Source organism: Melospiza georgiana, chromosome 3 (assembly GCF_028018845.1).
Source record: "Melospiza georgiana isolate bMelGeo1 chromosome 3, bMelGeo1.pri, whole genome shotgun sequence".
Lineage (NCBI taxonomy): Eukaryota > Metazoa > Chordata > Aves > Passeriformes > Passerellidae > Melospiza > Melospiza georgiana.
In genome coordinates, this window is record NC_080432.1 from 43,214,306 (window position 1) to 43,228,107 (window position 13,802).

The 13,802-nt window shown below is 41.8% G+C and overlaps 1 protein-coding gene across 1 annotated transcript in view; it reads right to left on the reverse strand.

The window, feature by feature from the left end:
* The window catches only part of GLP1R (glucagon like peptide 1 receptor), an 83,033-nt gene that overhangs the window by 42,021 nt on the left and 27,210 nt on the right, over positions 1 to 13,802 (reverse strand). Inside the window, 2 exon segments of the mRNA XM_058019914.1 lie at positions 10,973 to 11,083; positions 12,324 to 12,420. Coding sequence (XP_057875897.1) covers positions 10,973 to 11,083; positions 12,324 to 12,420 — 208 coding nt within the window.

Here is a 13,802-nt window from a genome sequence, read left to right on the forward strand (position 1 = left end):
TCAACAATCTGTTTTCAGCAAGGCATTTAATTATGTAGCACGCACAAACACTATTGCTTATTCAGACCCTTAATTAGCTCACTTTGCTCATCCACAGCAATTAAAAACTGCAAGTTCTTAGGTGTAAGTAACCTGAAGAAAGGTTTGAGGTCCCTCTGTTTAAGAGCGCACAGAAAACAAATAAAAGCAAGTAGATAAAAACTTCAGTTATGCAAGTATGTAATGAGGGCACAGATGAAGTCTAAGATATCAAACATATCAAGTATATTTAACTACCTGCTAGACTAGCATGGGCAAGGCACAGAGGCAGTCCAGCTCTTCCTTGCAGCTGGGTCTAATGGTGTTCACTCCTCACTGAAAGGCACTATTCATGGCCGGATCAGCTCTAGGCAATGTCTCAAGCACTCACAAAATTAAGCTCAGCTATGTGTTTTCTGAGGTGTGCCTTGACATCCTTGACAGTGCGTTTCAAGGAAAAACGTTATACAGTTATAACTAAAAAATTTCTGGAAAACATACAGTCCTGCCAACTGCTCCAACTCCCAGAGACACGGCAAGCTGATATCCTACAGCAGGCTCCTCCAGCAGTGCAAATCAACATAATTCTTCTTAGAAGGTCTCAGGTGACCAGATCTATACCTGACATACAAACATCATCTTTCCATCACACATATGTGCATTTCAATGTGTGGCTATGTGCAAAGTTTCCTGTTCTATAACACATCTGATGTATTTTGGTTGCAGCAGGAGGGGAATCTACATCTACAGAAAGATGTGACTTTCTGTCCCTACAGAAAGTCACATCTCAGCCCAGCTGGAAAGTCGTATGTCACTGCTCTATTATATGTACCTCAATCTGAAGTTAAGCAGCAGTTTCTTTAAAAAGCTGTTTCTTTTACTTAAGCAAAATTGATAAAACAGAGAATGACATTGCCTCATGGCCCAAAATAAATGGATGTTAATACCATCTATCTGTTAATGATTTTAAAAATTATTTCTGCAAACAGCCCCTATATCTACCCTTGAGATGAGCAACATATGTTTGAGAGTTCTCTGGTAAACTACCAGATGGAGACTGACAAACAGAGGCAGAGGTGAACTTGGAAGACTAAGGGGTTTTTTTTATCATTACTTTAAGCAAACTGAAATTGCCAATTAGCTTGAGACAGCTTCTGGTGCAAGGAAGTATAAATTTTGAAGTGCTTACAGGTTAGCAAATGCAAAGAAACATTTTTCACTGAAAAAAGGTCACACCTTTTTCAGCATTATGGGAACTTTCTGGAAGCTTGGTTTTATTAAAGCAAGGAAAGGAAGAAATTTAATAAATGTCTAATCATCTTCAGAGTACCCAATATTTGAAGTGAAATTTATTTTCTTGCATGCAAAAAGACAAGCAGGTACTTAAACTATACACCCACGAAGACATCTGCTGTCTCAGATTTAAAAGACCATCTCAAACTGCAAAGCTGGGTGATTAAACAAAAAGTGAGAGAGATGAAACCAGACAAGGTTTAACTTGGTCCCTTGAACCAAATGTTCCTGCCATGCACATAACTTCAAAAATTGTCTGAAGGAAAACTCTCACATAAATGCCTGCTTCCTCAGCTGTAGGGTTTTCCACAGAGCCCTCTAGAAAACAGCAGAATTTCTTTGGTTTGCTTTGCACAGGTAACACCAGAGCTTCACCGCCACAGCTCTGCTATCCATAGGAGGTTTCACAAACAAAATCAAACATATTTCTTTTATGTTTTTGCTTCTTTCTGGCAGTATGGCACTCTGTCCCCAAACTCCCTCCCCCTCTGAGTTAGAAAAGTGTGCAAATGGAACTCAGGGAAAGGGAAGAGGACCAGGACATTGGATTTAATCCTGCAGCGCAGCAGATGTCTCAGGAGTGCAGATGCTGGAACACCAACCCTGAATGACCATGTTTGATAGCAAGGGGCTGAGAAGGGTGCTAAATCACATTTAGAAAAAAAAAGATTAGCTGCAGAAGCTTCTCCAATGGTCCAGGCACCCCAGGAGCAATGACACAAAATCCCGCTGAGGCAGAAGGTGTGATTCTCACCTGTGTCACGGTACAGCATGCCACAGACACAAAACACTTGTGGCAACACCTTGACAAACATAACAAGGTTCTGTTCCCTTTCTCAGCCCCTCTTCTCCCAATCACAGATAGATTTAGTTTGGGATCAGATTAATTCATTTCACCACTTTTGGTTTTCCTGCTTGCATAGCAGGGAATGGAATCTTCAATATTGTGGTATGTAATACCATTACAATTGTGTAATCGTGGAAGTTCAATTACACTCTTGGGAAAAGAAAGGCACCACACAAGAAGGAAGGTAGTAATTCATGATTTAAGCAACAGCCAGGACTAACTTAGACACTAATGCTGGGTGGGGACTGTGCAGACAATTTCCATGATCTCTGCTGCACCAGAATAAGGTTAGTCTACATCTCATAACCCTAGGGAAATTTCTTTAAACAATCATAAAATCCTCATGGTTAAACTGCTAACCTCTGGTACCTCAGAATTCCAAGGTAACACCCCACTTCCACCCAAAGCCTCATGCAGAGCCCCTACCTAAAGACACATCAGGAAAAGAAGTTCTGCCACCAGAGAGAAAATGGGGAGTGCTGGAAGAGGGTCTCAAACACTGGTTACAGCAGGGGAAAATGAGAAAGATCTGACCTCAAAGTATTCTTGTAACTGATGGTACTCTGGAGCAGCAACCCAGTCTGATCTCTGCATTTCCACACCCCCACGTGAAGCTCAGCTCATACAATCTCTGTGACTGGGCAAAATTATTGTGTGAAGTACAGCTGTGGTGCCAGTTATCTCCACGATTTAATCAGACTGACTCCATCTCCAGCAGCCAGAGGCAGCCACAAGGTTACCATCAGAGGTCACCTGGTATTACTGCTGGGTTAGTCTGCCACCAGAGAGACTTTCACGTCTCTCACATCACAGGCTGGAAACCAATGTTGTTTCCAAGGGTCCCCAGGCTGTACTTTACCTGATGATCTGGGAGAACAAAGGAGCAGGTGTCACCACTGCAACACATAATGTAGTAAAGAGAGGATAATACAGAAAATAAAGTGAATTATAGGAGACAAGCGATTCAAGCAAAGGTGAATGACAACGGAAGTTGTTTGATAAACAAAGAAAAGCATTTCAAACTAGGAGAAAGGTAGATTTAGACAGCACAGGGAACTACAAAGCACTGAGGCCTCATGGACAACATCAATTAAGGCATACAAGCCACCTGGCCCTTTACCTGGCACAAGAAACATTACAATTTAATGAGATCTTGGTAGTGCAGAAGTCCTCCAAAGGCCCGTGTATGGCTGTAATGGAAGACTACATAGTAGTACAGCCAAATTCTTAGGTCTTATGCCTCCCTCCAGGACTGAAAAGAATCCAGTACACTCCTGGGGCACAGCTTCTGGCTTAGTTTCCTCCAAAGAAACAAGACACCAAAGCTGCTGAAACTAAATCAGTCTCAGCAAGCAGCACAATCAGGGGCTGCTTCAAAATTCACTACTGTGCCATCGCAAGATAGCAACACAGACAGACTGGCATTAATCTAATTCAAGTATCAGACCCCTCAAAAATAGAGACAGGTTCTAAGCTGGAACAAAAGCATTCAAAGATTACATATTTTGCATGGAGATCTGAGCAACAGCCACATCTGTGTTGATGCAAGTCTGCAGCCAGCGTTGGTGCAGTCCAGTGCATATAGGAGCAACTTTTGTGGCTATTGTTCACATAATTCTTGCCCGAAACTAGTACCTCTGAAAGGTTTTTTAATTAAAAAGGATTTAGTGCTATTAAACAATAAAATATCAGAACCCCAGAGGAGGCATAATTGCAAGATGAATTGTGCAGCTCAATAGTTTCCAAATCCACATGGTGTAACTGGCAGCTGGCCTTCAATTATGAGAAGGTAACAAGAAAAAGCACAGAGCCAGTGACAGTGAGGCAAGGTGCCCATTGTCCCTTAAAGGAGCCCCTACTGCTCCCCTCAGAGCTTCTGCACTGATTGGCTTTGAGACAGCTACAGCCCCAGAACCTGTCATAATCTCTCCAACTGCAATGTGGATAGCAAGGTGTCCAAAGTTTACCTGGTGCAACTTCAATGTTATCATACCCTGAGTGAGCTTCACATACAGGAGGCAAAAGCTTCAACTCTGTCAGCCACAAGTATAGAAAACTTGCCTTCAACAAGCTCTGGCTGTGGGCCAACATCTGCACTGGCAACTTCGCAGAACAAATTCATTTAACAATAACCTCCCTCCTGCTACTTCAGCATCTCCCCACAAAGACCTGCCCTCAGTGGGAGTTGCATAAGAACAAATAAAAGCCAAACAGAGCTAGAATGAAATAGCTTTCACAGATTTGAGAAACTTCTGTAGTTTGCTCTTTCAAAGATGTATAAGCAGACCAAAAACAAAGCTTTGCTTTGGGTTTTTTTTGGGGGTACAGCAAAGCAAGTCATGCCAAAGTTAAGCATGTGCTTGTTTTGATAGTCTATACATTTCTCTTCATATTTCGAAAGCATTTGAAAATAACACTTGAAAACCAAGAAGTCTTCCCAAAGAGAAAAGAATTTCCCTACAGAGCCCTGAACAGAATACTTTGACCAAAATTAGATTCCCTTCCATGTTCCCTTTGCCTCAATGATCTTGCTTCTTGCTGTCAAGAAGCAAGAAAGAGCTCCCTCATAACACGCACAAAGCTATTTTATATGGCTCTCAAGGGACATGGATGACTTTATGAACTCCTGCCATGTAGCTGCAGCCCAGCAGTGTCTGGGCTCCTCACTTGCTAGGAAACCAAGCCCTGTGCTGTGAGACATATCAGCCACCTATGTCTCTTTCCAGTGACAATGATTTAACCTCAGCAACAGAGGCTACTCTCAACCTCAGCTATTTTGGCTTTAGTGGAATACTGATTACCAAGATAACCATAATATTCTTATTTCACAATTTTATTTTAAGAAAATAATATAATGACCAATATACTTGAAGTAGATGAATGCTAATATAGCTGCAATCACACTTATCAGGAAACTGATCTACATAAGAGAAGAAAAAACAACACCAAAACTCAAAGGAATGAGGAGAAATCCCCACATCTCAGTTGGGTGAAATTTCCAATCTAGTTTGCTGCGTAACTAGAGATGAAAAAATGACAACAGTGCTACTGAAGAAAGAGAAAATAACCCAGCATTCAGAACATATCTCAAAAGTGCACCCACAAATGAATACCCACTATTTCAGTGCAACCTATAATAGGAAAACTTCCTGTAAAAATTCAGGTTTAATTTACTTGTCTGTCACAAAAAAAAAGTCTGTAGCAGTACAGGCATACATGGTTTCAACCATAAAATCTTGGTCTAATGTGATTTTTCTTCTATTCAATTATCGTGAACACATTCCCAGCCCTCAGAGTCCATCCTTGCAGACAGCATGCCAATAGTAACTTTTTCAGGGATGCTGACACACCTGCTAGGTAACAGAACAAAAAGAAGTCTCAGTCTCAGCATCTCCAAAGAGGTCTGACACGAGTGGGACAGTATTGATTGTCTCTGCTGTACTTTATAGGCTGCCTTTGCAAGCAGCATTTTCAGAAAGGGTTGAAGACAAACATTGCAATCACAAGGGAAGTGATCTTGTAAGGAAAAATCTTGCAAATGCACACATTCCTTAGCAGAAAACACCTGTAATCCCACCCTGCACGGATTTGTCTGGCATAAGGCTGAAAAAGTCTCTGTATACACACAAGTCTGAACAGGCACACAGCACTGGACACCAGATTAACTCTCAAGTTTCTCAATGAACAGATTCCTATCTCCCGGCAGTTGCTCTTGAGATAAATGCTCAATCCAAAGAACTGGAGAAAGCACTTCTGCTGAACCATGCCCACAATGCAGACAAGGATTCAGAAGCTGCCAAATTAAAGCAACAAGCAGGATGTCACACCTTAGGGAGCAGTTCTGTGGCATCACGTAGGGACAAGAACTGCCATCATGTGCAGTTGGACTACTCACATACCTGCTGAGCACAAAAAGTTCCTCATACCATTTTCAGCTTGCCACTCTGCTAGGCAACCTGCTGCGCCACATCTGCTGCTGAGATTTGCAGAAGGGCAGGCTCAAGACTGACAGCTACCAGGATAAGGGTGGTACACAAACAGCAAAAGCTATTAAAGCATAGTTTGCAAAACCCAGATTCCCCAAGGAATGCTCCAGCTTTCCAAACATTTACCATGCAAATTCTTCTCTTGTATTCTGGCTGACACCAACAGAAATTTGTAGCATCTGACAATCACTGGTTACCAAAACTTACCTTATAAAAAACAAACAAACAAACAGAAACAGAGAATCACAAATCAGTCAACACTGGAATGAGACTGGATATTTCCTAATACAGCGAGGAACTAGAGCAAGTTGCTCAGGCACATGTCTGGTCAGGGTATGATCGTCTTCTTCAAGGAGAGAGACTCCACAACCTCTCTGGGTCACTTGTCCTAGGTATTTGACAAACCTCACCATAAAATAATTACATTTAAAGGAAATTTTCTGTATTTCAGTATGTGAGCATACACATTGATAAGATTTTCCCTGAGGTTTCTCTTCTCCAGGCAGAAGAACACCAGCTTTCTCAGTCTCACCTCATAAGAGAGGCACTCCCATTCCTCAATAAATTTCACAGTCATTTGCTGGACCTGCTGAAGTAATTCCATGTCTCTCTCTCTCATACTGGGGAGCCCAGAAATGGGCAATGCACTCCAGATGTATCACCCTCCAGAGTAGAGGGAGAGGATCATCCTTTTGAACTGCCACTAATGCTTTCCTAATACAACCCAGGAACCCACTGGTGCCCTTTGCCTCAAGGGCACACTGCTGCTCATCCTGAGCTTGGTGTCCACCAGTACCTCCAAGGCCTTTTCTGCAAAGTTGCTTTCCAGACAGTCAGCACTGATACACTCAACTATTCCTCCTCAGGGGCAGAAACTCACAGGATTCCTGTCAGTCCATTTTTTCAGCCTTTTGTCTAATTCGCACTTCATCAGTTTGTCAAGGAGGATGTTATGGGAGTCTGCCACAAAAGTCTTACTAAAGTCAAGATAAACACCTCCATTGCTCTTTCCTTAGCCACCAGGCTAGTCCTCTTATCAGGTTCATCATGCATGATTTCACCTTCATAAAACCATGTTGACTACTCCTAATCACCTTCTTGTCCTCTAAGTGCTAGGAAACCATTCCCAGGATTATTTGTTCCCTTACTTGCCTGGGACTGACAAAAGGCCAATCACCTGTAATTCCCCAGATTTGCCCCCTTGCACTTCTTGAAGATAGTGGTGACAACTGCAGGAATCTCCCTCAATTGCCATGACCTTTCAAAGATACCCAAAAGTGACCTCACATCAGTATTAATCAGCTCATTCACCACTCATCAGTACAGCCTACCAACTGCTGTGGACTTGGGTATACCACATGAAAGTCTTCCATATTCTGATCCTCATCCAGTTAGAGTAAGTCTTCATTGCTTCCAACTTTATCACTGATCACAGTGGCCTCAGATTGCTGAAAGTGAGTTTTACCAGTAAAGGCCATGAAAAAGGCATGGCCTTAACTTCAGTCATTTCCCCATCCTTTGCCAAGATTCTCCTCTTGCACTCAGCAGTGGATCCATATTTCTTTCTCATATCTGTTTAGAAGCCCTTTTTGTTACTCTTCATCTCACTTGACAAGATTCTGTGTGGGCTATGGCTGTCCCAATGCTATCCTTTAATGACTAGCCTATGCTTTCTGGATCACCTTTCCCTGCTTACAGCTCTTCTACATTTTTATACTGAAGTAGTTAACTCATGAAGAGACTCAGACTCAATGCTTCCTCCATTTCAGTACTCCATGATAAGCAACATTTGGTTTCAAGTGACTCAATTCAATTCCCAGGGGATTTCTGGGGGTATACCCCAGCAAGCTTTCTACAAACTTGAAAACCTGACTCCTAGTCAAGGGAGCAGCAGTCTTAAGTATTTGAGTATGCCTAGCTGAAGCACTTCATACTTGATGACTTTCCCCGAACATGTTTTGAAGGTACTTCCCAAACAACATCTCACCTTTTCCTCCTCTCCATTTCCAGGAGATGGGATGGAAGTCCTGCACTGCTAGAACCTATTTCAAGTTCCAAGTAGGAGGCTAAGCAAGAACAAGTAATAAACATCCTTTAGTGACTACTCTAAATCAGAGGTTGTTCAATTTTTTATTGCTCTAGATCTTCTATTACTAAGACATTACCTCTTCATCACAGCAGCTCATTAGCATTCACTTTGAACATGACTCCACAAGATGCCATGGAATCTCGTCAGGTGATGGTAATTCAGGCTCCTAAATTGCATGCCTGGCAGAGATACAAACTTCTTGTTTTATATTGGACACTGAAAGGCCTCCTTGTCCCATTTTTATTCCTTGCTGATAAAACAGAGGTTGAGGTATATGCACAATTTGCTCAACAAAGGAACAAATCCAAGGGTTTAATGATTTTCTGAAGTGTTTTGCAATTCTCCCAAGCAAGGAGTTTACAAAATGCTGCTCTTCTCACTGAAACAAACACCGTTTTCAGGATAATTAATTTTTAAAAAAACTTATTTCCAAAAGTATGAAAGACATTGCACATTCAAGTAATTTATTAATCTGCAGTATTGCATTAAACAGTGGCTTTTTCCTGCAGTGGTTTCAAGAGCAGTTGAAAGTCCAGGGTCTTAAAGACTGAAAATAAACAGGCTTAGAGGACAGAAGTTAAAGTCTGCAAAGAGTTTTAGGTATCCCCACAGAAGAACATTATTGGAAAAAATCCTGCCATATCCAGTGATTTTATGTAAATTATGAGGTAAATATTTATTTCATACACCTGAAAAAGCCTGTTTATCCATTCCTAATCCTGAGGAGGATTAGCAAACAGCATCTTAACTTCTGAAGTCGCTTAAGAAAGCAGGCAAGGCTGGAGATGTAACCAAGGGTGGCCTCTGCAAGGAGAGGCTAAAGCTGTCCCATGCTGGACACAACTGGTTCCAAAGATCCACTGCAGGGCACAGCTGAGCCCCTCAGCCGAGGTTGGAAAAGACCTTTGAGATCACTGAGTCCAACGTATGAACTAACACCACCTTATCAACTAGGCCATGGCACCTCAGGGAAACAACTGCATGCAAGAAAGAAACAAACATTGCCTGGCAGTGAGGAGTGAGGAAAAAAGTGTGAGAAACAGCCCTGTGCAGAGCACTCAGCTCAGAGAAGATGGAGGTGAGGAGATGCTGCAGGCACCAGGGCAGAGACTTCTTCACAGCCCCTCGGCTTCCTTGGTGGACAAGGTGGTAGGCTCGTGGGCTGCCAAACACACCCTGGCTGCTTTCCCTCCTCAGAATGGGGGAGAAAAACTAAGATGCAATATCTTGCTGGTCAAGATAAATAAGTAACCAGGAGAAGTAATGGGAACTAGGACTGGATGTTACCACAGAGGGAAACAACTACAGGGAATCCTTTGTGGTTGTAAAGCAGTGAAGGGCCCAGGGGTGTAGTTTCAACCTTTGTCAGTGCTGTGGTGACATTTTGATTTAAGTGTGGGGATTTACACATACACCACCGACCCTTCAAGATAATGACAGTTTAATAAGTAAAGCAAAAGCTGCACATGCAAGAAAATCAAAATAAGGAATTTATTTATTGCCTCCCATTTGCAGGAAGACATTCAGTCACTTCTTGGAAAGCAGGGCCTCAGCATGGACAACCATTAGGCGGGAAGACACCATCATGAATGCCTCTACTCACTTCTCCCTCTTCTTGCCCCTTTCTCTGAGCTTTACTGCCAACCACATCACAGAGCAGAACATCCCTTTAATCAGATCACATCAGCTGCCCCACTGATGTCCCCTCCCAACTTCAAGCAGACCCCAGGCTCGCTGGCCTCAGGCAGGCAGGGCTTGAAGCAAGTGCTTTGACATTGAGCAAGGGCTATTGTGAAGAAAATCATCTCAAACTCAGCCAGACCCAAGATCATCTCCAGCCCTTATTTCGTGCTATTTGTATTAAGCCCAGGTCCCACATTACACAATATGTTTAAGTAATCTCTGATATCCCATCCCTTCTCTTCATCATTCCTGATATCCCTCCATTCCAACACAACATGTCCTCCATACTTACACCATACACTTTGCATCCATCAATCAGAACTATATATCCTCATTAACTAATATCCTCTGTCCTTTAACAGAGGCCAAAGCCAATTCCCCACTCCACCGGAGCTGGCTAATAAACTGTTTCATTTAGACTTCGAAGCATAGAAAGGTCTTCACAAAGTACAAGCTGTACAAGTCACTGGTTTGAAAGACAGAACACTAGACTAAATGATCTAATACACCTTGCCTTCAAGTGTACATGTACATAAGGCTGTAAAATCTAAAGGTGCCATTCAGTCCTTCATAGAAGTCTGTGAGATGAAGGCATTTTCAGTGGTTGCAAAGAGTTCTGAGAAATAAGTTTATCTCAGGACCAGCACAAAACACTTTCACTTTAGACTTTTCCATCTCTATTTCCTACAGGATGATGTACCAGTTGCCTTTGTTACTTTTATTTCAGCTTTCCAACTAACCCATTATCATTGTTAGACAGCTCTGCGTGCTTGCTGAAGGCTAAGTTATTAACAGTCACCACTATCCAAGCAGCAAAACCAGATGAGATCAAAAACTATCCAAACTAAACACAACCTTTAAGAAGTCTGTTCTCTCATTTTCATCTTCCCCTGCTAAACAGGGATCAAGAATGTATCATAGTAGTATCAGTCCCTACTTTTATGTTACAGAGAATTGACTGCACTCACAGATACTTAAGCCAATCTTGTCCTTGCTAAGACTGGGCAAGGAAAACAGGACTGGTTTAAAGCTGTGCCTATAAAGAAAGGCTCTTACCTGCATTAGCCCAGGGAAGATACCAGGGGCAGCTGACATTCACGTAGGTGCCAGGCAGTCCATCTGGCCAGCAGGCATAATCATCAAATGTTCTGTTGCAGAACTTGCCTTCTGCAGAGGGAGAGAAGGGAGGCTCATGCCACTGCCTTGCACTAATACAGCAAGAAGGAAATGACTGAAGAGCAGAATATAATAGGAAATACAGACACGTGCATTTAAGCTCTGATGTGGAATTATACAACACTTTTTTATCCAAAAGAGTGAGTTTACCTTCACACAGGAAACCATTGTTTCAGGGAGGAACTAAGGAACAGATTAGGGTCTCACACTGACTCAACAGACAAGGAAGTAATGGATAAGTGTTAATTTATCTATCTTTTTCACAGCCTTACTTGTCACAGTTTAATTTAAAATCATTTTTGCTATGAACACTAAAGATAATAATTCCTCAGAATGGTTCAAATTCATGCAGTTGGAAAGTCTACCCTAATATATAGGTCCACCAATGAAATACCCACACACAACCATAACTTTGCATTACAGCTTAATCAACATGAGAATACTTCTACTTCAGATTCATTAAACTGTCATTCTTAGAGGGCAGCACTCAACTGCTCAACAGAATAATGCAGCAGAGGGAGATGAATGTGTCCCTGCCATTGTCATCAGCTCCTGCTCTCACTCTGACATAATAATGTAGTTGAGACAAGGAATATTAACAGTTTAGAAATAATTCCTCACAGGCACACCTTCAGACATCTTCAGCGTGTCACAAAAGCACTGAAGCAGAGGAGAGGCTGCATGGTGTCCAACTGTGAGCATTATTGACACGTCACCACTTGTCCTCTAAACACCACAATGCTGGCACATCACAGATGCTCTCAGCATATTACAGCAGCTCAAACACTAAGACAAGCTATATTCTCCTTAAGTCACTTCCTGCTTTTTCCAAAGCCATTTCAGCATTTTACAAGGCTCAGAATAGCTTATACCAACTTTACAACCCACAAACTCCTAGTTCAATGTGAACAGCATGGTCCCAGATTTCCTAACACCTTGACACCTAAAGAAGTTTCAGGTCTATTATATTAGTGGCTGTTTGATATGGCAGAGCTACCACTTGCCACTGCATAACACTCTGGACCTAAGGACAAACATCTTTACAATGAAATTGCTCCATAAAATGCTTCCCCCAGCAGAGGGAAGAGCCCCACAGAGAGCAGGCAGGAGCAAATGAGATAAAGAAGCAATGAACCAGAAAGAAGTATTTTCAAGTTCATAATCAGTCCCTTGCTACTGTTATAATGCATTTTAAAAATTAATACATCCTATCCCTACCAAATTAGCTTACCTGCCACAATGGGGGGTGTCTCATACAAGTATTTCTGGCACTGGAGCTGATACTCCTTCCATTTCTGTACAACCTCAGAGAGGGACCCATCTGAACTCTGAAAGAGAAATCACAAGTCTCAGACATTGCAAGGATTTAAACTGTAGGGTTCTTCATGCAAAATGAGTGAGTGTGAAAATGACTACAAAAAGCCAGAACAGCACTGCTTATCACAAAGGGCAGAAGATGATGCTATGTATTTGCCTAATTTCAACCAAAAAAAAAAAAAAATCACCTTTTATTTGCACCACAAGGAAAAAAAACTCCACAAACTATACCGTGCCCTCACTGAAACCCACACTGAGATAGCCCTGCTCTCCTGAACATGCCCCAGTTGTGTGATTTATTACCTCATGAAAAGCCAGGGACAGCAGTAAGTCCTTTATTAGCAGAGGGTTTTTTCCAACAGCAGTATTTCTGCTTTCCCATAAATGAAAACAAGCTTATTCACTGTATGTAGCAGATGTTCCTCAAGTATTCTTCCAAAATGTGGATGAAAGCTTTTCCAGCCTTTTTTTTTTTTTTCCTTTGATGAACAGCTTTTCCCTGCATATTTTTCCTGCAAATGCAGAAAGATGTGGAGCCTCCTTTTTGCAGATTTTGACAGACTGTAGGTTCCACCATCAGCTAACCCAGGTAGCAACAGGGCAGGGGAAAAGCATGTACAAACTTGGTCTGAGGACAAAGGAAATTAGCTGTTATTAGAGTGAGCAGCTAACTCAGAGCTGGCTGCTCACTGAACCCTAGCAGATGTCCTACCTGGCTCACAGAGATCCAGCTTTACTCACTGCATTTGAGTAGAGACATTACTCCTTCTCCCCCCTCTTTGTGTTTGTATAAACCAAGTTTAAATATCCGGATTAGGAGGCTGTAAGTGATTAACAATGCAAGTAACTCATCCTTCTTTTTCCAGAGAAGGCCCCGTGGATGTCTCAGACATACAATCAAAAGCATGAACCTAATGGTACAACACACCAATGCTGCTGAGTGGAAGGAAGTTCATTTAATCCCAGATGCCAATCAGTTTATTTAGTGAAGCATGAGGGTAAATAATCCTTGCAGTTTTACCCTCCCAGTTTCAATTGCTAATTTTTATTTTCCACTTGTGCTTCTAAACCTTTTCCAGATGGTTAGAATAAAACCAGAGTATGGGAAGAATAATTTTAAAATGAAGAAGTAATTTTAAAACCCTACTGCATTTCAGGAAAGTCAAATTGAATTCTGTCCACTGCAACTGATACAACTAAAATTTAGACATCAGGGCAATCACCTTGGTATAAAAGAACAGAAAAGACCTCTCAAGTCATCTTCTTTTAAATCCTTCCAATTAAAAACCCATTTGAAATTAAATAAAACAAGCACCATATGCACAATGCTTCTGCCTGGATTAACCCAGTACATGTAATTATAAATATGGTCTTGCATATGTAATGAAAAATA